Genomic DNA, 23,784 nt, shown 5'->3' with positions numbered 1-23,784 from the left:
TTCATTATTACATAGTGAATATTAATAGTATGAAATAATATCTCTCTATAGTAGAAAATAAAAGGCAATCAATAAAATAGTGCAACATATTATTCGAATATCTATCTGAAGTTTGTATTATTTAAATCCTTATTTCTGTAAAATATAAACAGCACAATATATATATACAAATTAATTATTAACATTTGAATAATTTTTTTATTAATATTGATGATACAAAACGTGGAATTCATTGATGCTTGATGCTATCAGAGTTTTGCTAGGTTTAATTTTTCACTTCATAACTACAAATGGACGGCTTTTTTTGGGTTGTAAAGTTTGTTATCGTCTATTCAGTACGATTCGCGCGCTACGTATTTATGGTAAGTTAACTTTGTTTCAGACAAAGTATTCAATTTTTGATACTTTTGAGGTTATGAGTATAATTTAAAGGTTCAGATATACATACAATATTTAACTGTTTTTTTTTATAATCAGAATATAAACAATGAATGAATGTCAATTGTTTTATATCATATTTTTATTTTAGCCTAATACATATGTATATATAAAAAAACAATCAAGCCAACTTTATTATCTGTGGTGCGTGACAGCTACGCTCGACACTCGCGAAACGTCAAACTACTTTACTAGAGTGCGTGTACTTTGTGACTAATTATTGTACACTATTTTTTTTCGACGCATTCTCAACATTTACAGTATATCTATCCATATAAATAATTCAAGATAGCTGTTATTGATAGCATAAATAAATTTATAATCTTCAAATGACTTGCCAAAAGGTATAATGTCGTTCACTCAAAAAGGTATTTAAGCCCTTTTAGCAGTCGACCACAGAATTATTATTAAAATTGATGTCTATCTATATAGAACTATTTGTGACATTATAAATGTTTGTGATGATAATGATTGTATCCAACAATAGCTTAGTTACTCTCAAACATTGACGTTTATCCCCAATACTATAAATCTGACCTTGAATTTGAATTTATATTTAAACAGCCTAATAAATTATAATTTTCAATGTCAATTAAATGCTAAGAAAAATAAATAATATTCATATAAAACTTCATAACAATTTTATTACCAACTGGACATAGACTTATTTAAACTTATTCGTTAAACGATACAAATGAATATCAACTCTATTATTAAAGCGATAAAAGTTAAATTTGACATTGGAGTCGCTACAAATAAAACTACCTGATTCTGCTCGAATACCAGCGAACAGAACCATTACAGCGAATAAGATCTCGATTTAAATTTACAATATTAATTATAAATATAGTCTGAAGTTGTTATTTCATTAAAAAATTAGCGTTCGTAATCCAAAGATATAAACATCTACATTTAAATAAACTATTGTCTTTTAATATATCTTCGTATTCAGCCAATTCAAAGCTTTATTTATATAAAGCTATATAAGAAGCGCAAAGACCAAAATTTCATTTAAAATTCGTCTCAATCCGCCGGTGGTACGATTATTATCGTACTCCCACTGTCTTTACCGGAATATATTGCAGCGTTTTCCAAACTTTTCACGAATACCACCTCCTTAATAAAACTTTCTGATTTCGAATCATTTATGTGTTCGTCTCCATTCAACTGTACAACTGAGACGTGTTCTTTCCTTACAATATCGTCATTGCTACGTATTCGTAGTGGAGATTCTGGTTTTATGTAGACCGTTTGAGTCGATCTTACTTTACGGAAACGCATATCTTTCGGCAATGTTGAAGCTTCCCTTGTTTCACTGGTGGTCGGTGTAGCGCTCCGCGTTCTGTAGCTGGAGTTTAAACTCTTCGGTAGGGTATTCGATACTTGTGTGTTCGGCGCGCTGTCGGATTTAACAAATCCGATATCCATGAAGAATTTCTTGAATTTCTCTACGAATGTGGGGGATTTGGCTCTATTGAGGCTATTGGAAAGGCGTTCATTGGAATGTTCTTTGGAACTGACTTCGTCGATTCGTTCTGGAATATTCGACATGCTTTTATGCTTTTCGAGATTCGATCGTCTCCTCCAAGACTTCTCTTCATCGTCGTCATCTATGAACGGTATGTCTTGGAGATTTTTTTCGTTTCGTGTGTCGACCGCCGCGTCTTTCAATATTTTGACGCCTGGGGTGTAAGTTTGGGCATCGGCGACGTATATCTGGGGTACGCTCGTGCTCGCATTATCGGTTTGAATACCGCTGTCCGCGAGGCTACCGTTTATATGAGAACTACCCGCTCCCGTACTTAAAACTTTCGTCAATTGATCAGACAATGATTCCATACGATCCTGTATGGACGATCGGTAGACATTGTCTGCGTAGGACGTCCCCGGTTCCCTTGGATTCAAATTCGACGTGTCGAAGTCGATTCGTCGTTGAAACGGTAATCTGTCTAACGTTTTATGTCGATCCGAGAGTACAGAGGGATATTCTGTCGGGAGTTGATTTCTTTGATTCCAGGTTGATATAGTCGTATCGGTGAAATCGCTCAAGCTAGACCGTACTGATGATCTAGGCGACAGGTGCACCTGCCTCAGGTAATCCGGATTATAGTCCTTAATAGGTCGACCGATGACTTTACCCCCTGCGTACAAACCGGCTCGTTAATTAATTTTTAACACTTTTTGGTACATTTCAGTTTATTTCACACACCCGGTCGTCGTCGTGCTGGGACACTACCATCACCGTTAGCACAAAAATTCTTTTTTTAACACGTCATGTTCGAATTCGTGAAAATCGTACCGATTGATTTTTTTTTTTAGAAAAGAAAATATATAATATAATTATAATAAAACACAACAGCTATAAGGGTTACAAACACCGGAAAGGAGTTAGGTGGGGGGGTGGGAACAAAATAAACTGAAATGTATATAACAATATTAAGGTACCAACAAAAAAAAAATATTTCACATTCACTCTACTGTTAGGAGTTAGGGCAACTAGCTACTCAATTTATATAATATAGAAATAAAAAAAAAAAGTGTATTCTCATTTTTAAATAAGGAATATAATTATTAATACCATGCATAGAAAATAATAATAATAATAATAATACATATATGTATAATTTGCATGCAACGAAACGTACCGACCGTTATAGCTTCCGCGTCGAAATTTGATTTATATTTTTGAAATCCGAATGTTGATTTTTGCGTTTACGTTCTTTTTTTGAAAATTTAAAACAACAATACACTTTTACATCGTAGCATAGAGGGTGTCTATCATACCTGTTGTGTCGATTTCTTCCTGCGGTCTGCTCGGCTTCGCGATACTTTTCCTCTTCGACGGTGAATGTTTTAACGCTGGAGAAAATTATTAAGTTAGATAATGTTACTCAATAAACGTATTTCAAAGTATAATTGTGGGTGTCTATTACCATATGAACACTATATTTCAGTTATTTTTTTTACAGTCGTTATATATTAACTATCATTGATATAATATATAAAATTTATCATTGAAAAATTACGAAGTATAATCAAGAAATTTCAAAGACAACTGTTATGTAGATAAGTATATTTTATAATACATCTAACAAATTACAAAAAAAAATATATCATAATTAAATAAATTTTCCGTATAGACGTTTTGGAATTTAATAAGAATAATCTGTTTTAAGATTACACCACAATTATACTTTAAAATAGTAAGACACGTCAAAAATGAATAATAAAAAAGCATTTTAATAATTAAAAAAAAAAAAAGCGCACAATTGTCATCTTTATATCTCCGCCAAAAGAAAAAAAAACAACGTTTTCAAGCTCCTCTAGAAAAAAGAACATAATAGAACAAGAAAGAAGAAAATTTTGTAGATGAAAATCATGCCAGACGATTCGAAGAGGAAGTGTTAGAGTTTAAACTATAGGCCAATTAACACGCGAAAATTACAACAGATTATAAAATCAAATGACGTCACAGATAAAAAAAATCTCTGGTCTGTTTATAAAATATTTAAATTGTTATCGTTGTTAAAAAAAAAAAAAATCCGGTAATAATTTTGGTTCACATAAATTTAATAAATACAGATGGTATAAAATTTTAACCAATAAAAAAAAACTGACAGATAAAGAGAACTACAATAAGGTTCTAAATACACATTTACCGTAATAAAAAAAACAAACGGAAACAAAACTAGACGTAGACTACATGAGAAACTTCAGGATACACTAGAGACATTTACTTTGATGAAATTGTTATAAAACATGATATTACTATGATGATATTATATATATATATGTGATAAATAATAATATTATATATGGTGAAAATAATTTGATATGCAGTGAGAGAAAAATTCAGATGACATTAAAACTATTTCACTATCATTGTAAATAAATTAACAAAAAAAAAAAACAGAAATAATCGCTAAATAAATCTCTCAGCATAAAAATGTAATTCAAAAATAGAATACACCGCCCTACTAACTTTTTAAATGACCAATTAACCCTGGTTCTTATTATATTATATTTCATGTGAAAATGTATTTTTTTTTTTAAATATTATAAAGTTTATAACAATTTCGTACATAAACAGACAATTTATGACGACACAATAATATATAATGAACGTAAAACATGCTCCATTCGTTTATCTGAATTCCATCACGACTTACTCAAACCTCCAAGGACGCGCGCCATAATCCAATTTCGGACAATTGTTGGGAAAAAAAGAACAGAAATTATTCTCGATTTAAACATTAACAAAACCACGGGGGACGTGCATGACTTTCACGTGAACATAAAAATAATGTCATGCGAAAATAAAGTATTGCCAATTTAAAATAAATTAAAAATAAAACGAAACAGAACAAGGTCGTACAAAACATGCCCAATTCGTAAAATTCTCGTAAAAACGTAATTCAAATTAAAATATATTATTCGTAAGGTTAATTAAAAAAAAAAAAACATCACATCCACCGGCAAAAGTGAACGCCTACTCATTTTTTTACTTGGGTGTTGGTGCATTAACGTTTTACAAGAGCTAAAAATTCACACGAATCATTTTCCACAAACATTGTATCATGAATTTTCAACAGTTCAAAATGCTAATGTACATATGACTCGAATTTTTTTTTAATCACATTACATCGTAGATTGTTCTTAATCTTTAATTTGTCGAATGAGGTTTTATTTATTTTTTTTCAAATCCACCAACACCCTTTCAATCTACGACACACACAACGATACCTATGTAGCTGGTGACGAGCGTTCTGAACTTGCGATGGTTCCCTTTGATCTCCGGAAGGTCCACTGATAGACAATTTCGTTATATTCAAATTCACGTGGAAATTTATTTCTTACGTTCAAATAATTTCTTTAAGTTATTAAAGAAACGGCCTAACTTATTATTTATATTGCCAATGGTTAAGAAATTAGACATATCTGGGAATTAAGACGTTGCGTCTCATTTTGCCTGAAATTACACTGGCTCACTAATCCACCAGGACAACCTTAACACTGTAGGTAGGTAAGTAGTATGATAAAGTTCCTGCCACCAGTAAAATATTCACCGTTGGTATCATTTGTTACATAACCTCGTAGAACAGACGTCGTATATCTCGTATGGTCTCAATCTGATATAAATGAAATAGAGAGAGATAGCTATATATAGTAATATGGAGAACATTACCATATAGAGCCTTATTATGGTAAACGAATAATATTTTTTTAGTTTTTAATGACAAAGTATGAAATGATATAATATACAGCATGTTTTAAAAAAACTTAAATACGACAACTTAAGTTTAAATAAAACACGCTGTATATATGGATATGTTAAAGTTTAAGACTCTCCAATAGTAATTAAAATTACAGATTATTTTTAAATAGTGCGAAATAAATTGTATAACGTAATTACATTATTCAAGAAGTCTTAAAACTTGAACATATATTATCTCACTGATTAGTATATTATAATGTTCTAATGTCGACAATATTACAAGAATTCAATGAGTTTTGACATCTAACAACATTGTAATAGGGTCGATAATCAACTAAATTACTGGAATAGCTGTTCTATAAAAGTTTATAGCGAAATGAAGTTCCGTTACAAGTTTTAATTAAGAAGTTTTTGAAGAGGAGACGAGAATGCCAATTTCGATTGAACCCACAAATTTATATTTAACTTTATTACAAAAACAATAGAGTCTAAATTTGAACGCCGAAGTCACGTGATCAACTTCGAAAACACGTCGTTCCGAAAAATATGTAGTAACACATACTTCCAACACCATAATAAAAAAGAGAACCATATACATGTATTCTGATGTTAGAAAGAGAAGGATATATGTACTTACACGAAGGTATCTTCTTGAAAACTGTTCTCGCCATGAAGTCTAAGAATCTTTGCGCGTAGAAATTAGGTCGATGCACTGAGACCGTGTCCTGAAAAAATATATTTAAAAATAATAATGACGCAAGTCATCCAAAGGCGATCAATTATGTAACAACAGAGAAAAGTCAAAATGGTTCCCGTGTTGTATACACTTTTGATTTAATATTTAGCATTAGTAATTGTTTGAGTAGGAACTGACTTCTGGAGCACAGTTCATACTAGTTCGGAGGTCTGTATTGTTGAGATTTGTAAAAATAAGGTTCACAACTATTATGTATATTACTGGATAAATGTGACGACCGTAATTGGTATATTATCATATATATATTAGAGTCTTTAAGAAAAGCAATTTGTTATTCGCACCATAAGGTTTCTTTAAAGGGCATCTAGTTTTTTATCTGTAATTTCCATTATTTATTATTAAAACAAATACTTTTATTTCTATCAAATTTATAATCATAATAGTCATGAATATCGTCTTAAAACTGGACCGTACCAGCTCGAATGGTACCTTTGCAATAAAAACGATCGGATCAATGTCATATCAATGACGACTCACGCCATCGTGTATCATGCTCTTCCAGGTGTGTTCCAGCTTCTTCCGGAGCCGGTAGGACTGCAGGATGTCGATGATACCCAGGAACAGGAGGAGACGCTCGCCGCGCGCGTTCCGCGCCGGAATACCGCCCGGCCTGCGGCAGGACCACTCGTTACTGACCCACCCATATTCTATTCAATACGGGTCTCATATAAAATGAACGGAGGGCAAACTGAAATCTGAAGTCTGAGGCCATTCTCCTGCGAACTACTTTACTGGTTCGATAGGTTCGCCCCCTCAACTCGACTTAAACGTACTCAAAATAATGGACCGGCTTTAGAAATCTCACCGTGTTGTATTTTTTTGTCAACCGTACGCATAAGCAACACGGTACACAAGCGCAACACAATTGAACTTGTTTTTTCCTAAGACATCAAATAAAAAAATTTGATAAGTAGTCACCACCGCCCATAGGCATTGGCGCTGTAAGAAATATTAACCTTAATATAGTTTGATAAATGACGATTGAAAAGTGCTTGTAAAAGCCTACTTGAATAAAGTATATTTTGATTTGTGTTTTATAAATTTCGCGTGGATATAGTCGCAGGTTCAACTAGTAATACATATACATACGGTACGTCTTCTTCTTCATCGATGGGTTCGCTTTCAGCTTGTATACTCTCCATTGCAGTCGAGTGCGCGACTAATCGCTGACGATTTATAGATCTGGAATTACAAAACAAAAATAATTTAATCATTACACACACCACAATAAACACACACACACAAACGCATTCGACACATTTAAATAATGACATCATAAACAACATACTTCTTCTAAGTGAAAACGAAAATATTTAGAGCTGACGAAAAAATTATTTATAAGAATTATCGTTAGTGAATTAGATTGATTTGATGCACGGTACATAATCTAACATGCTTCGATCGTTTTCAAACATATATACAAAACAAAACAGTGTGATAAGGGTTTTACATCATATAATAGGGTATAAATAATTACTAAAAATCTACTACTTTGATTACTAAAAACATATTAAATCGGAACTCATTCGAGAGTCATATGTATTAGTCGACTAATACTAAGTGCTACCTAAGTAATTGTAACGATATTCTAATTCATGTCTAAATAAATTCATAGTTAAACTTGGAACACAGTTCAATACAAAATATATTATACCAAACTGACAAATCATTAAAAAACTACTAGAAAATTGCTGTAACTATTCTGATGTGAATTGGTATATTGGAAATACTATGGGAATGATAAGAAAACCAAGTTATTGAGGAGTTATACGGTGAATGATATATTTATAATGATAAGTAATCATATACATATAAGTTGTATATTATAAACTTCGTCATTTATCAAAGGAACATGTACAACATATACTTAAATTAGGACAGCACAAAACGGGGTTTTTGTGTTCTAACAGTTGTGTCTATATCGTATAGATCTATCTATTACGATAAATAAATCTTAGCTACTGTTGTAACTCTACAAACATAATTATCGTAATTCAAATTAATATTTACAATGACTTATATGAAAAACAGTCATAATATATAAATTATACGAAATTGTCTACCTTTTAAATACCCTCGAATCTGTTTAGCTTATATTCCGAATGATATCTATTTAAGACAATTGTATCATAAAATAGATCAAGAAACATATTCTTTGTTTAATATTGTAATTAATTTAATATTGTAATTCGCTATCGACTAAAAATTACGATCAAACGGTGATAAAAACTATCTGTGTTGAAGCGAGGTTTATTGTAGACCATTTGTTAATATATATATATATTTATATGTCACGTATTTATTAACAAATATCAGTCTCATATTAAATAAGCATAGGATTAATCTTTGGACATGAATTTTAGCAGTAGTACTAATTAAATATAGTAATGCTATTAAGTATATGCTTTAATCCTAATTTTCCTTATATATAAATTTCATTATATACATATATAATTACATATTTAAAAACATTACAAATCCAATCAATCACTTTTAAACTTATCCAAATCTTTCCTATAATTAAAAATATATGTAACATGCATTTTCAAGGTCATTATTATGTTAGACAGAGACAGACAATACGAATTTTAGTGAGTTAGAAAGAACAGGCAATAGTTATTCATCTATGAGGACGTTACAATATAAAACACGCATATATAAAAATATATTTACTGTGTTCGTTTGACTTGCGTCTTAAAATCCTCTTTGGCTTGCTCTAATCTGGAAAAGTTTCAAAACAGTACCGTCACCATCGTTGATCATTTATAATATAAATATATTACATATATAAACTAGCTACTAGACCCGGTTTCGCACGGGAAGAATAACTCTACACACATATATAAATCTCTATTAGTTGGTATCATTTTTTCCGACAAATTTAACAATCATCATTATATTGCTCGCTCTCCTGTCGCTCTCGAGGGAGATAACCATATAAAAATCCGTTTGGTAGTTTTTGAGTTATCGCGTACAGACGCGGGAAAACTTTATTTTAACATTAAACATTTATGTACTAAGTTTCTATTTGACATCATTAAACGCATTCGAATTATTAAAAAATATATATTTCTATTAAAGGTCCCCCAGGTATGCATAAAATTTGTTTTAGGAGTGGGTACCTATACAACCCCTAGAAGCCCCGTGAACTATTCACATTGCTGATTGTCTGAAGTTTTATTTTGTGCAAGTTTTCGGATTTCCAGGGTTGGGTTCCGAGTTGGTGCCTGGGAGGATGTGTGTGACTTCCTCCCCGCATGACGGTGCTATGTGAATGTTGCTATTAGCACTAAACCTATTCTATTCGAGAAGTGATATAACATAATCAATACTGATGAAATTTTCATTAAACTTGATTCAAAAGATATATAATATACTAGCTTAACCCGCGGCTTTACCTCCGGTAATTTATAATACATAAACTTTATAGCACCCTAGCATAACCCTTCACCTCCTCTTTACCCTCAGAGGGGTGAATTAAAAAACTGTAGGCGGATAGCTTCTGGAACTCAAACTATGTCCAATCCAAATTTCATCTGAATCGGTACAGCTGTTTAAGCGCGAAGAGTTACATAGATACTTTCGTATTTATAATATTATAGTTGGGATGGCATTAGTACGTAAAAATTGTCTATGATATATCAAATGGAAATTTCGTTCGGGCAGACGCAATCCTATTTAAAAAGTAACGCAACAACCCCTAAATATCACAATGCTGGGGCGTAATTTCTCTTAAGAACAATGATTAGAGCTCATCCTCACAATATTAACTTTACCAAAGTTACAAACATAAATTAAATACAAGACAACTCTCGAATTCGGTTAAGATTCGCATGTTCTAAACCCTGAGACATCAAGACTTTTGATTTTGTCGTCACTTGTTAGCATCAAATGTGACTATGAGAAATTGGCAATTTTAACCACAATTTAATCACAAACGAGAGTGTGGCGTTAACAGCAATCATTTGTCAGGTAAAAGACAGAAAGTAGTTCGTAGTGGAACTAAGTTGCGGATAAATGATTAGATTCGACTCGAAACACAACGAAATGCGTAAAATAATAACAAAATTTGATAGTCGGTACTTTGGCAAATTTCCTATTATCAATAAATACTATTGGCACAAAAATGACTGCATTCTCTTTTCGATGTCACATAGAAACGCAACAACTATCGTATCGTATTTAATTATAAAGATAACACGATAGATTTCCACACAGTCTAAAGCCCCACTTGAAGCGCTGAAGCGCTACATTATTTTGCAATTAAAAGCGCTGTCATATCTTTATTGACGTAAATTACATTTAAAGTAAACAGCTTGAAAATGTTCCACTCCTAACCTCAAGTTTCTCCTCTTGAGGAAAAGCCAATTTTTTCGGTAGAACACATATAATAGAATTTCTTCATGCATCACTCACCACGTTTTTCTCAACCACAGAATAAATTAATCACACGAAAACACACGTTTGCTTAGCTTGTTTAATTTTGTACTCGCATCTGCGTTAAAATATTAAACTCGCGCCTAAACTAATGCAATAGCAAAAGTTCTATAGTCTAAACGCTCTGCTATATTGTACACAACTAACAGTTCTCGATCAATATGTCTTTATTTATAATACCAAACTATTCCACGTAACTACATTTATATACTTCAATATTACTTCTGAGGTACTAGTGAATGTTATAGATTAATCAAGCTCTCGACCAATTATATCGGGTCAATTCGATGTCAAATGTTGTTTGTTTGGCTTTTGTCCTCTTGTGGTTGGAATAGACTATACGTAGACTTTCATTAAAATATTAACCGATTATAATACTCGTACCTAGAATTAATATATATAAAAACGAAATACCACTCACTGATTAATCACGAGATCTCAGAAACTAGAAAACTTGAAATTTAACGGATTTTACGAAACTTCACCCCTAAGGGGGTAAAACGGGGGGTTGGAGATGTAGTTTGTGTTTTATAAATTTCGCGCGGGTAAAGACGCAGGTTCAGCTAGTAAATATATATATACATGAATGTTTGAATAATACCTTGTCCTATTGAGTCCACTCTTCTTAGGTTCCCCCTCGTTTTCATCGTCGCTCTGGCCAGAGTCTGTCCTCTTTCGGGCCTCCGTCTTTTCGCGTTGAGCCTCGTCGAGATTGTGGATGCCGACTAGGAGTGAATAGTCCATTATCTGGAATCGAAATTAATAATATAAAATAATAAACATAATCAGCCTGTAAATTTCCCACTGCTGGACTAAGGCCTCCTCTCCCGTTGAGGAGAAGGTATGGAGCATATTCCACCACGCTGCTCCAATGCGGGTTGGTGTAATTAATAATATATTTAAATATATTTAATTAAATAAATATCTATACAAACATTAGTTTGTTTAGTCTGGTGGACAAATATGCCTCTGATCTTAAGTGGTCACCAGCGCTCATAAACATTGGCGCTGTTAGTCTCGCCTAATATTCATCACCATCAACCTTGGGAACTGAAATATTATATATATTGTTGGCTGTTGTTCGCCAATACACCACCAATCTTAGGAACTAAGATGTTATGTCCCTCGTTAGTCTGGCTTACTCACCCTTCAAATCGGAACACAACAATACTGAATACTGTTGTCTGGCGGTAGAATATGCGATGATGAAAATAGGTAATACCTACCCAGGTGGGCTTGCATAGGAAGATATATGCAACTTTTAATAACACATATTTGAAACAATTACCTTAAAACTCTCCAAGACACGACAGTCCCTCTGCATAGTCTTGATGAGAGCCGTATATGTGTCAGCCTCTAAGAAGATCCCTTCCGTATGATGTTCCATGAAATCCAAGTCTTTGTAGGTCGGTGAACTCTTCTGTCTTTCTGTTTTACTCGCCTGTAAGAAATATTGAATTACTAGCTGAACACGCGGCATCGCTCTTCAGAAACAAAGCTCGAAAGTCCTCCAAGAATTTCCCTAGAATCCCTAATCGACAACCTAAAAAGGGGAAGAAGTAGCATAAGTTCTTCCTTGGGGTTCAAGCTTCGTACCAAATTCTATCAACATTGGTTCAGTGGTTTAGCGGTGCAAGCGGAACAGGCAGACAGACAGAGTTGCGCACATAACGATAGCGACAAATAAACGCAAGGAAGATCAATATTAATATACATACTAATCGTTCAATATCCTTCGAACGTTTAGTATGAAATACGTAAATGTGAGAGTGGAGTTCTTCCACTGGTCTAAAGGCCAGACAGTATATATCGAGGCTTTCCTCTCTTCCCGTGCTTTTCCTCATCCTTAGCCTAAAAAGTCAGGGTGGTGACCTGACATGACCCATGGCTGCTACGTAAAGGTAATTCTTCACGGAGAAGGTTTTGGCGCTATAGTTAGATGGCGCTGCAATTCATTAATTTGTATACTATTCAACCGATCGCCATGACAATTCGTATGTACAGACAAACAATACAACGTATGCCTTGTTTGATTTGATTACTATTGATTTTTTTTTCATCGGTATCGAACATTCCACAGCAAAACTTCTTAGTACCTCTGCGTAAGTCGGACAAATTAATGAATATCAGAATAATCTCACTCATTGAACGAGTTGTTTGTTTATGAGCTAATTTACGTTTCCGCTATTATATGGAGGTACCAACTGCTTCTCGCGGTCACATCTGGTTTGTAACAGCTCTGGCCTTGAACTACACAAATACACCCAAGTTATAAAAAACTACAGGTACATACTCATGTTTGGTACGCTTTCACTATCGATTCTAATTTTGCACATGCGTATATACATACCACCTATAATTGTCCCCCCCCCCACACAGACACACACACTCGCACAGAATCAAGTCATACTGTACATAAAAGTTGTTTAGAACGTAACGTAGAATACAAAAAAATATGCAAACATTCACTCACCTTCCTCTTGTAAGTAGAACCTTTGAGATCGTATTTCTGATGAAGTTTCACGTACGAAGGCAGCAAATTGTTCATTGCGACTAACCGCACGTTCTTACTGTTGCACTGATAACAATATAAACCGAAGAACTTTGGTAGTAACGTGCGGGGGTTCTGCGGAAGAAATGGTTTGATGTCATTAGAACATTTCTGATAAAAGATGATGATGATGTCAGAAGATGGATTTTGACCAAAGTGCAGGACATATTACAGTATAAAAGTATGCGCGCTATTATAGGTTCACCCTCTATTCCCTTACGGCTGTACGTTTTTTTTAAGTCACGTGGGTCACACTTCCAACTTCCAGACTAAGAGCTGTTACTGAGCATTTTTCGATAAAAAAATCTATAAATTTTTATAGGACTGACCTTGGGGTCTGTGGCCTTATACTAAGCCACTAGACCAAGGAGGCAGTGATATTATTTTCAAATCTTAACACAACATTACTAAATATTGCTGTTTGGCGGTATGATACGTGATGAGTGGCTGGACCGAAACGGTCTTGGACGAAACCCTAGTAAAAAATGTACACTGCTAACTTCCAAGTTATTTTACTTATTATTTGTTACACAAAATATACAAAAAACCTTATGAAAGAAAGATCTCACAGTAAAATATAAAGCATGTAATTACGACATTATCACATACAATGGTATCTCCCAGACATCGTCTGTAAAATCAAAGAGATGAATAAATATCGTTTCGATAATTCTGACAAATTCTCACCTGATCGAGATTCAAGTAGTAACCGGGCAGAAGTTTCTGCAGGAACTCGCCTTCCTTGTGCTGAACTGTTTTAATGATAAACTCGTCGTCGTTTGTTAGATAGAAGATGCTGCCGGATGCTCCGGGATTGCTGAGCTCGCGTAACGGGGCGCTGCACATTGACATCTAGAAAATTAAATCAATTATAAATTTTGTAGCACGTCACATTCTGGTATAATTCTTCAGACAGATTTCATTACGGTGTCCATTCTCGACAGAGGATAGCCATGCATTGTTGATATTACATTACTCAAGTGTGAAGACTTTAAAACGACAAGACTGTTAAAGCTCCGAACCAAACAAAGTAAAGATACTCTCTGCCACCAAACGCTTCCAACATCCAAACTTAACTGCTACCAAACATGTATTGCCAAAAATCCTATCTATTAATTATTCTGACCCGGAATTCGAATCTAGGATCAAAGGATATGGAACGTTATAAGCTAGACATTAGACAAACGAGGCAGTATCGTTGCTAGTGAGATTACCATACTTAAATAACAAACAAACAACAAATATTGGACAACATCACATACATTACTCTGATCCCAATGTAAGTAGCTAGAGCACTTGTGTTATGGAAAATCAGAAGTAACGACGGTACCACAAACACCCAGACCCAAGACAACATAGAAAACTAATGAACTTTTTCTACATCGAGTCGGCCGGGAATCGAACCCGGGACTTCGGAATGGCGTACCCATGAAAACCGGTGTACATACTACTCGACCACGGAGGTCGTCGTATATATGGTAAATATGGTATAAAATCGGGAGTCGCTGCGTTTAATATAATTGATGATAAACTCATAACTCATGTTAAAATATAAGCCATATCACTACATAGTACAAAACAAAGTCGCTTCCCGCTGTCAGTCTGTCCATGTTTATGCTTAGATCTTTAAAACTACGCAACGGATTTTGATGCCTTTTTTTTAATAGTAGTAATTCAAGAGGAAGGTTTATATGTATAATATATGCACAATATAGTAGAGAAACAATGATAATTTTAGAGGTTTCTAATGTGATGTCGTAAATAAACAATTTTTTTTTTGCGTTTACATTGCAAACGCTAGCTAACGAGATAGATCAAAATATTGTACTACAGTATTTTACAGATCAAAAAGTTCTACAAAAAAGTGGGTGATGGCATATATCTATCTCTTAGGGATAACCCACCATAACCTTTTTTTATACTTTACTTTTAACGAGAAATATTGGCTTATATACGAAGCGATTTTAAACAACACAGCATTAATCATTATCCAACTAAGTACCTTAAATACAATGTGCATTTAATATAGATCAATATAGCCGTTTACGGCATGTAATTTAAATGAATATTTTCGAAGATATTACAGATTTAAGATGCGGAGACATAGCGGTTTGTCTAATGACAAAAAAGCTGTGAACGTTGTATGAAAAGACATTCCGGAGATATTTTTAATATCATTATTTCACTCGCACGAAGCCGGAGCGGGTTGCTAATTATTATATACAGGATCATAATATAGATGATAAAAGAGCTCGCACATAGTGTTTGTTATCATACAGGATATATAAATATAATTTTGTATGATTATTATTATATGATGTGATTAACGAAATAGTGACCAACTGATCCAAACCATCCAAACTGATGAAACCAGTGACGATGATTACGAATCAAAATGTTCTCGAAAGATCCATTTCCAGTAAAGAACAGCTATGTTTTTGACGTTTAAAATAATGGCAAACTATATCATATATAACTTAACGACGTCACGATTCGCACGACTGGATTAAATCAAATATAAACTAGTATATTGAAAAAAAATAATACTCACAAGAAAATCGTCAGGTTGTATTCCGAACAGATCTCGGAAGTATCTGAAGGCTATCGGGGCGTACGTTTTGAACTTGAACTCGGAGTAATGGTGAGCGGGCGTGTGATTCGATCCTTCGGACGGGAAATTTGTCGTCTCGACTGTCATGAAATCCTGCATGAGAAGATCTCGTTCCGGCTTCGAGGCAAGACCACCAATTGCGTGCTGGATACCTGGAAAAGATTAGCTAAAGTTAAGTAACAGCCTGTTTGTGTCCCACAACTGGGCTAAGACCTCCTCTCCCTTTGAGAATGTCACGGGAGATTACACATTTGTCAGTATACATCCGAGACATTTCATATGATAACCTCGCGAGGTTGTATGTGTGAGTGTTTTACATGAAAATTCAGTGCTGATAAACCGAATTTGAACCCTCAATCGCAATCATCGGTTAAGATTCACGGCTCCAAATAAATGTCGTTCATTATATCACAATCGTATAACCCATCCTATTTAACTAGGTCATCTCTTTAGGTCAGTTTCATTGTATGCTCTAGTGATATTCATCAACCCACATTACTATTGCAATATTAACCTTGCAATTTAAGAATACAATGGAAATACAGTACATTGCATCTATACAGATGAACATTTTTATCTGTGATATATATTTCGATAATCATTCATGAGAGCAATAAAATTATAAAGCATCATATGAAATTGTTTATGAGTTTGTGATTTTGTTCGATGTGTGTGTTTTTGGTCCTCCGTTACAGGATAAAGAACTTTATGCAGTAAGAAGTGCAACATTATATACTTATTTAAAATGCCGGAGATATAGCGATTTTTTATTAATGGAATGTCAAGTTTTATACATTTTACGGCAGTTAGATGTAGTCAAGGTTATCTAATTCAATACCAAGTGCCAACAAACTCATCAATTTTGAATGATTCACAATGAATTAAAATGTCAAAACTTAGCTAAACTTCGCCCCATAACTGTTATGCACCAGTTTAGCTTATTATTTAAATATATCATCTTTATATAATGAAGATAAGTTTTGACGGTAAATAAAAAAAAAAGACTAAAGATTTTTTTTCAAATTCATTGAATACGGAAGCGATTTGCATGTAATTCAAACTGTAAACTTTTAATTGTACGTAAATTGTAGTAATTAACTTAAATTAAAAGTCATTATTATATGACCATAATATCGAGACGAGAATATTTTTACACCCACACACGTACATATATGTATACGCGAACTCACACACGTTTGCACTCGTGGACAAACCTACACACACACACACACCACTCTAAAAACCTTATCAAATATATGGAAACTTCAAAAACTGGAGTAATTACATAGGAACAAATCGGTAAGACAACATGGATTTTACATAACAATACCGCGAAACAGAATCGAGCTAGCTCGGTCGGTCATTGCCCCATTGGCTATTGAGATTTACGTTCTGTTTGAATTACATATTATACAAGATTTAATTACGCAATCGAACAAAATATAACTATCGTTTCGAATTAGTTTTATGAATACGAAAGTTTGTATGTAGTGATGTTTGTTACACAACACGTTTGAACGAATGGACCTAATGCAATTTGATATAACGTGGAATTGTGCAAAAAAGGTACATCACTATTGCTTGTTACTAAAAAAAGTATATTTTAGTCAATGCCGAAGAGTAACAGCTGCTCTTAACTATCCTTACAAATAATATTGTTTATTTGTTACGATTCTACGTTAAGACGTAGTTAAGACTACTCAAATGATTATCATAACATTTCGCATACGCGTTTAGGGGGACAGCAACGAACAGGAGAAGAAGCAGAAGCAGGTAACACCTACCCATCCCACATCCTCACACGTCAAAAAAGTCGCGGGCGGGAACTAGTATTCAATAAACTCCATATAGAATTACAGGACATCAATTCTACTAACAAAGTATTAGGTTATCGCAATCGAATCGAAAATTGTAAGTTGAATCGAGATCGTATCGTAACCGATATAAATAAATAAAATTCATCCTCAGTTACGATTAAGCTGAGGTTATCATTTCAAAGTCAAAGTCAAAAATCTTTATTCAATATAGAAGTGTTTACACTTGCTTATTGATTGTCAAAAACTACCACCGGTTCGGAATTTAGCACCTCGGACCTGAGAAGAACCGGCGAAAGAAACTCAGCGGGATATATATATATATATTTTATATTTTTATTTGCGAGGAATAATCGAAGTCGGATCAGAATAGAACTGGGAACGTATCATTACCGTTCCAAGTAGAATTGTCGCCCTGGTTAGAGAAGCTGATTACCTTTATGTATAGACATCGCCAAAACTGAAGGTGTCTCGTAAGACTCTGACAAGGACAAGGTATCACCCATGGCTTTCAACACCTGAACGTCAGTCAATCACTCAACCTAAACCAAGAAACGGCACGACCATTTATTCGCACGAATAACACTAACAGCCTCGTTATGTTGACGAATAAAAAAAAGTCCTAATCAAGATCAGCCACTGATAAGAATTCTCGCGCGATTTTTGGACTATATTTGTTCAGCTCAGCGAATTTTTCGCCTTTTAATTATTTTACGAGTGATTGAAATACTTTATCTGTGTTTTTACAGCTGACTGATAGCACGTGTCCTCGCTTTTTTCGCACAGAAAGCCAACACACTAATCAGGTGAGTCTACTGGCACTGAAGGCGAAGACTGAATTCTCTCTTCAAATTAATGCCACAATCTTAGCCATCCTTCAGAACTTTTATCTTGACTCCAGCGGACACCATTAATATAAATTGCAAACAACATATCATTGAACAGCAGCAGTCAGAATTATTTTTATACTGTAGCAATTCTTCCATCAGTGTAGACAGATTATTATATAGTTAAGATTGTAAATAAAGTGTGAAAAATCTCTATATTTGGCGAAGGTTTCTCCTTCCAATTGAAGACAAGAGCTTAACCGACTACTGCGGATGCCGATATGTCTTCACCAACACACATTCCATCACTAACGACGTTTTCTTTAACCACAAAATTGAGACATATTTTTAAATAAATCACTTTTTTTTTAATTTACATTACATAATTCGAAATTAAACCAATCTCAGTACAAAAATTTGAATTTAGAATGAGTTTTTTTTTTTACAATATCAATTAAAAAATGTCACAGATCACTTCTTACGTCGAATCTAGAAAAAATTGTACTAAAAGGAAAAAAAAAATTATGATTAACGAAATAATAATTTCACGAAACCGTATCTTCTGTTTGTTCATTACTCTTGTGAGTAAACAGTTTATGAGATACGGCAGGTGGCAGGTTGCAGGAACGTGACAAGTGTCTTCATGTTTAAAGTACAATGCAAATATTTAAAAAAGTTTTTAACGAGCGTAAAACCAAATACTGTTACAAACATTGTACCATTGTTTTTTCTTGTTAAAAAAAATATATCTTCGTATCTTATTTTATGACTAGCTGTGCCCGCGAATTTGTGCGCGTTTGAATATAACGAAAAAAATATTGCTGTAGCCTTAGTTACTCTTTATTACATCAGCTTTATACCAGTGAAAGTCCCGTCAAAATGGGTCCAGCCGTTCCAGAGATTAGCCAGAACAAACAGACAGACAGGTATTAAAGAAATATTCATTGATTAAATTTGCCGTGCTGATTATCAAATAAAAGAGCTCAATCAGCCCATTCGAAACAAATATATTTACTCGTTAAATAATAATCGTTTCCTGTCGGCGAAAGGAAATATCGCGAGGAAACTAAGAAAGGATTTCTAAGAAATTCCGCCTTACGTATATGCATATATTGTAACCCTTCGTGTTCACGTGATTCAAACTTTTTTAAATGGAAATATTTTAAAAATATATTTTTAAATTTATTAATGACTGTTTTGTTCCACTGCCCCTCCCTTCTTATTAGTCGAAGACCTTTTTTCTGATACGGCTTGTTTCTACACCGTGTACGCTTAGTCTGTAACCTCTAAATAATATAAATTTTACTAACCAAGCCCTTCGCAACAATAGCCGTTGGTAGCGCTGAACTTAATGATAAAAAGAGTATTTGAATTTTAAACGCACCGCATTTTACAAAGTAAATTCCAATATTAATTGTTAGACAATTGCTAATCATTGGCGCCGTAAGAAATATTAACCATTTCTTATATCGCTAATGCTTTGCCAACTTTAGGAACTAGGATCCCCAACCAACCTTGTATTTAAATTGGCTCACTCACCCTTCAAACCGGAACACAACAAAACTGTGTATTGCTGTTTGGCGGTTGAATATGTGATGGTACCTACCCAGACTCGCTTGCACAAGCCCCTACACACCAGTAAAAATTCATAGTGATCGTAATAACCGAAATCGATTAAACAACATATATACCAATATTTAAGGTTGGTGGCGCATGGACGATGTAAAGAATGGTTAATATTTCTTACAGCGCTAATGTCTATGGACGGTGGTGACCGCATAGCTACCATTTGTTGACAAATTTGATCTACCAATATAATAAATAAAAAAAAAAAAACATCCATTTACATAAAAAGGCAAGGCATATTGCCTGTATATATTATGGTATAAAAAAAACTCGCGCACCACGCATTGTACATTGATGGAACCACGCCAGAGACCTCAACAAAACCTACATGGACGAAAGACACACACACACACACACAAGGAAAAATAACAAACACGATCATTAATTAGATTTACACATCGATGTCACACAGTTGCATAATACGTGTCACGTCTCGGGAGTTCAGCGTTGCATGTGTGTCATATACAATATGTACAATTACACGTTCACGTACACGCGTGTGTATTTCCCTTGACGTTTATATAAAAGATTGAATCATTAATTTGTTTTAGAATATTATTTATGCACATATTTACATTAGTCATTGCTGCGAATGGTATTGTATTGATAAATTAGTATGCATTCTTATTAAATGAATATGATACAGTTTTAGGTACATTTTTATCAGTTCGAGTTGTTTAAACGAAATGGGTGCGTGAGAAGGCTATGATGATTCATCGATGGAGCTTCGATTCCCGGAAGTAAATAAATTTTTAATCGAAGATATATATCAGTAAAATTCATATAATCGAGATATTTCGACATAAAATTCAGTGACATGACAGTTCAACGGACGGCCATGTTTGACGTTTACGGGTGCGTTCAGTAAGTGTGTTCTAAATAATAATATCGTGCAGGGGTACGGTAAACTTAATGGAAACTTATTAATATACAATAAATTAACAATAACATTATCTACGAATGTCTTGTTCACGAGTCTCGTGTCGAAATATCGAGCTCCACCAAATAAAAATAAAAAACATGGTAAATATCCCGTTTTAAATACTGTTAGTAATAAAAATAACCATGTTAATTTAAAATCTTATACAATAAATTATTACAAATGTACTTGTTTAGTTGTCTTTATTTTACCCGAGCGAAGCCGGGTTTTCATCTAGTATATATTATTCTCCACAGACTTTTCCGTCCTTATCGTTTTGAGTGTCCTGTTTGTATTAAACACTCGTTGTCGCCTGCGGCTTCGCTCGCATTTTAGGAGTCTCTCTTTGGGGTTCAAGCTTGCCTTATACCAAATTTGATTTGAATCCGTTCAGTGGTTTGATCGTGAAAGAGTAACAGACAGACGGACAGAGTTACTTTCGCATTACAATATCATCGAGATCGATCCAACAGTTTGGGAGCATTCCAGTTACATACATACTAGGACATAGACTACTTTTTTAATTCACCCCTCGATGTGCTAAAATGGGGGGGGTGACGATTTGTTTGCTATAAGGTAAAGCTTCGCGCTATATATATATAGGGAAATTATATATATATATATGTAATAGATAATTTATTTGTATTGCATATTGTGTTTCACTTTGGCATTTATAATATCAAAACAAATCAAAATATACTTTATTCAAGTAGGCTTTTACAACCACTTTTGAATCGTCATTTAACAAACTATTTTAAGTAAAGCTACCACCGGTTCGGAATTTCGATTCTACCGAGAAGAACCAGCAAGAAACTAAGTAGTTACTCTTTTTCAACATCTAAAAATACAGTCATGTTAGTTAAATACAATTATATATGTATGTTATGTCTCCTGTCTGCAATTCAACGAGCATTAACTCCACGCTTTTTTATCATCTATATAATCTTGTATCGAATAATATGCTTTCTTTACCGATGTACTTTTTACAAATGATTTGATATCATGAAACGGAAACATTAAAAATGTCTGTATAGATGTGATATGTTCATAGAGTATTTAGTGCAAATAAATGTTCACGACACGTCCGTTCCCTGGTTGATCTTTATTTTATTGTGAAATGGAATTATTATCCACATAATGGAAGCGCAGTGGCGACCTTTCGCTTGATACTTTTCAGCGCTCATAATAGATCGCTCGCTATTTTATTACAATTAAATGAATATGATTGCAATTGAAAAAAAAATTGAGACCTAACTAGGTCTAGTCGTTATTATAACGATTTTATTATTTATATATATAAATATATGCAACATCGCTGGCCTCGAGTATAGGTCTTGATACTTAGCATACCATTGATACTACTTCGCACTAGAAAGGTTTTTTGGAAGTATCAACTTTATTGGGTGAAAATGAGTGAGGTAACTTTGCATGAATTATACCCCGTACGAAAGTCCGAACAGTAGGCTAATTTTTTATGTTAATTAGAGTATTAATTTTCAGAGGCTCGGTTATCCGCCTTCCGATGGGGGGATTTAACACTGTTCACAATTCATGGTCTCTCTTATTGGTCACTAGCCCACTACCACTTCAAGAGTATCTACTATTTGATATAAAAAAAAACATATATATACACGAATTAAGCATTAGATTTAGATTAGATTTAGAACGATTGGTGGTACTGACTAGGGTTTGATAATACCGCCGCGGTTCCGATTACTTTACGGTTTTTTAGTGATATCTTCTGTTAACACGCGTTTTAAGCCTCTGGCCTGTTTAAGATATTTGTTCAAAAAAGAAAAAGAAAAAAAAAATTTTTTAGCGAGAAAAAAAGCAAAGCTTTTCAATAGACAACATTTTGTTAACACGCATTCTAATCAACTAGGCTGTTTGAGATATTTATTAAAAAAAAAAAAACTGACAGATCACAGTAACTTCAAAGAAAATCACATAACACGAGCCACATTCGTGTATTTTGTTTTCATACGTCCAAGTTAAATCGCCTCACGTCGTCGTCACTAGCCAAGTCCACGGGTTCATTTAAATCGATTGCAATGTGAGAGAAACGCCCACAATATCCACTTGTTTACGTCGAGCCGATAAATATACTGCGGGCGAATATATTGTAGTCAATAACGACTTTATTTCTAGTTGATAATTCTTATATTCAGTATTAATTGCCGATGAATGTGTGTCGCAGCAAAATGTTAAATAAATAAAGGAAGCGACTGATATTTAATGTATAATGTCTTCGGGACGTTTTAAGTACTAAAGCATTTCGTTTAGTAGAAAAATGAAGTAATTTTCTTGTAGAAAAATATACTATTGATATAGTCATAGTGCTTGTCACGATTCGAACACGCGTCCTTACTAATAAATCCTTATTGATATAGATAATAAATGCTAAAATATTCTTCACCTTAACTTCTAAGCCGATCGTTGTGAAATTTTGCATACATGTCAAAGGCACAGAAGGAGATGAAGTACCTTTGTCGTGGAGGTAGGGTTTTGTGCTAGCCCACCTGGGTAGGTAATTCTACCGCGAAGCAGCAATATCCAGTATCGTTGTATTCCGGTTTGAAGGATGAGCGA

The 23,784-nt window shown here is 33.9% G+C and overlaps 1 protein-coding gene across 16 annotated transcripts in view; it reads right to left on the bottom strand.

Annotated features, from left to right (window-relative positions):
- The window catches only part of LOC113391931 (phosphatidylinositol 4-phosphate 5-kinase type-1 alpha), a 74,997-nt gene that overhangs the window by 19,607 nt on the left and 31,606 nt on the right, over nucleotides 1–23,784 (bottom strand). For 8 of the 16 annotated variants that reach the window (XM_064219408.1, XM_064219416.1, XM_064219413.1 and 5 more), the window contains exons 4-14: nucleotides 15,950–16,161; nucleotides 14,086–14,250; nucleotides 13,321–13,473; nucleotides 12,136–12,288; nucleotides 11,449–11,594; nucleotides 9,084–9,131; nucleotides 7,500–7,592; nucleotides 6,888–7,020; nucleotides 6,291–6,378; nucleotides 5,182–5,244; nucleotides 3,223–3,297 (exon numbers count right to left, since the gene is read on the bottom strand). In XM_064219408.1, coding sequence (XP_064075478.1) covers nucleotides 3,223–3,297; nucleotides 5,182–5,244; nucleotides 6,291–6,378; nucleotides 6,888–7,020; nucleotides 7,500–7,592; nucleotides 9,084–9,131; nucleotides 11,449–11,594; nucleotides 12,136–12,288; nucleotides 13,321–13,473; nucleotides 14,086–14,250; nucleotides 15,950–16,161 — 1,329 coding nt within the window. Of the gene's footprint in view, nucleotides 1–1,064; nucleotides 2,580–3,222; nucleotides 3,298–5,181; nucleotides 5,245–6,290; nucleotides 6,379–6,887; nucleotides 7,021–7,499; nucleotides 7,593–9,083; nucleotides 9,132–11,448; nucleotides 11,595–12,135; nucleotides 12,289–13,320; nucleotides 13,474–14,085; nucleotides 14,251–15,949; nucleotides 16,162–23,784 lie in introns of those variants that run through there. The other 8 variants (XM_064219410.1, XM_064219420.1, XM_026628093.2 and 5 more) reach the window with 5 other exon arrangements.

This window comes from Vanessa tameamea, chromosome 28, assembly GCF_037043105.1.
Source record: "Vanessa tameamea isolate UH-Manoa-2023 chromosome 28, ilVanTame1 primary haplotype, whole genome shotgun sequence".
In the NCBI taxonomy this organism is placed as follows: domain Eukaryota; kingdom Metazoa; phylum Arthropoda; class Insecta; order Lepidoptera; family Nymphalidae; genus Vanessa; species Vanessa tameamea.
Note: the sequence above shows the minus strand (reverse complement) of the source record. Positions and strands in the feature narration are given on the sequence as shown.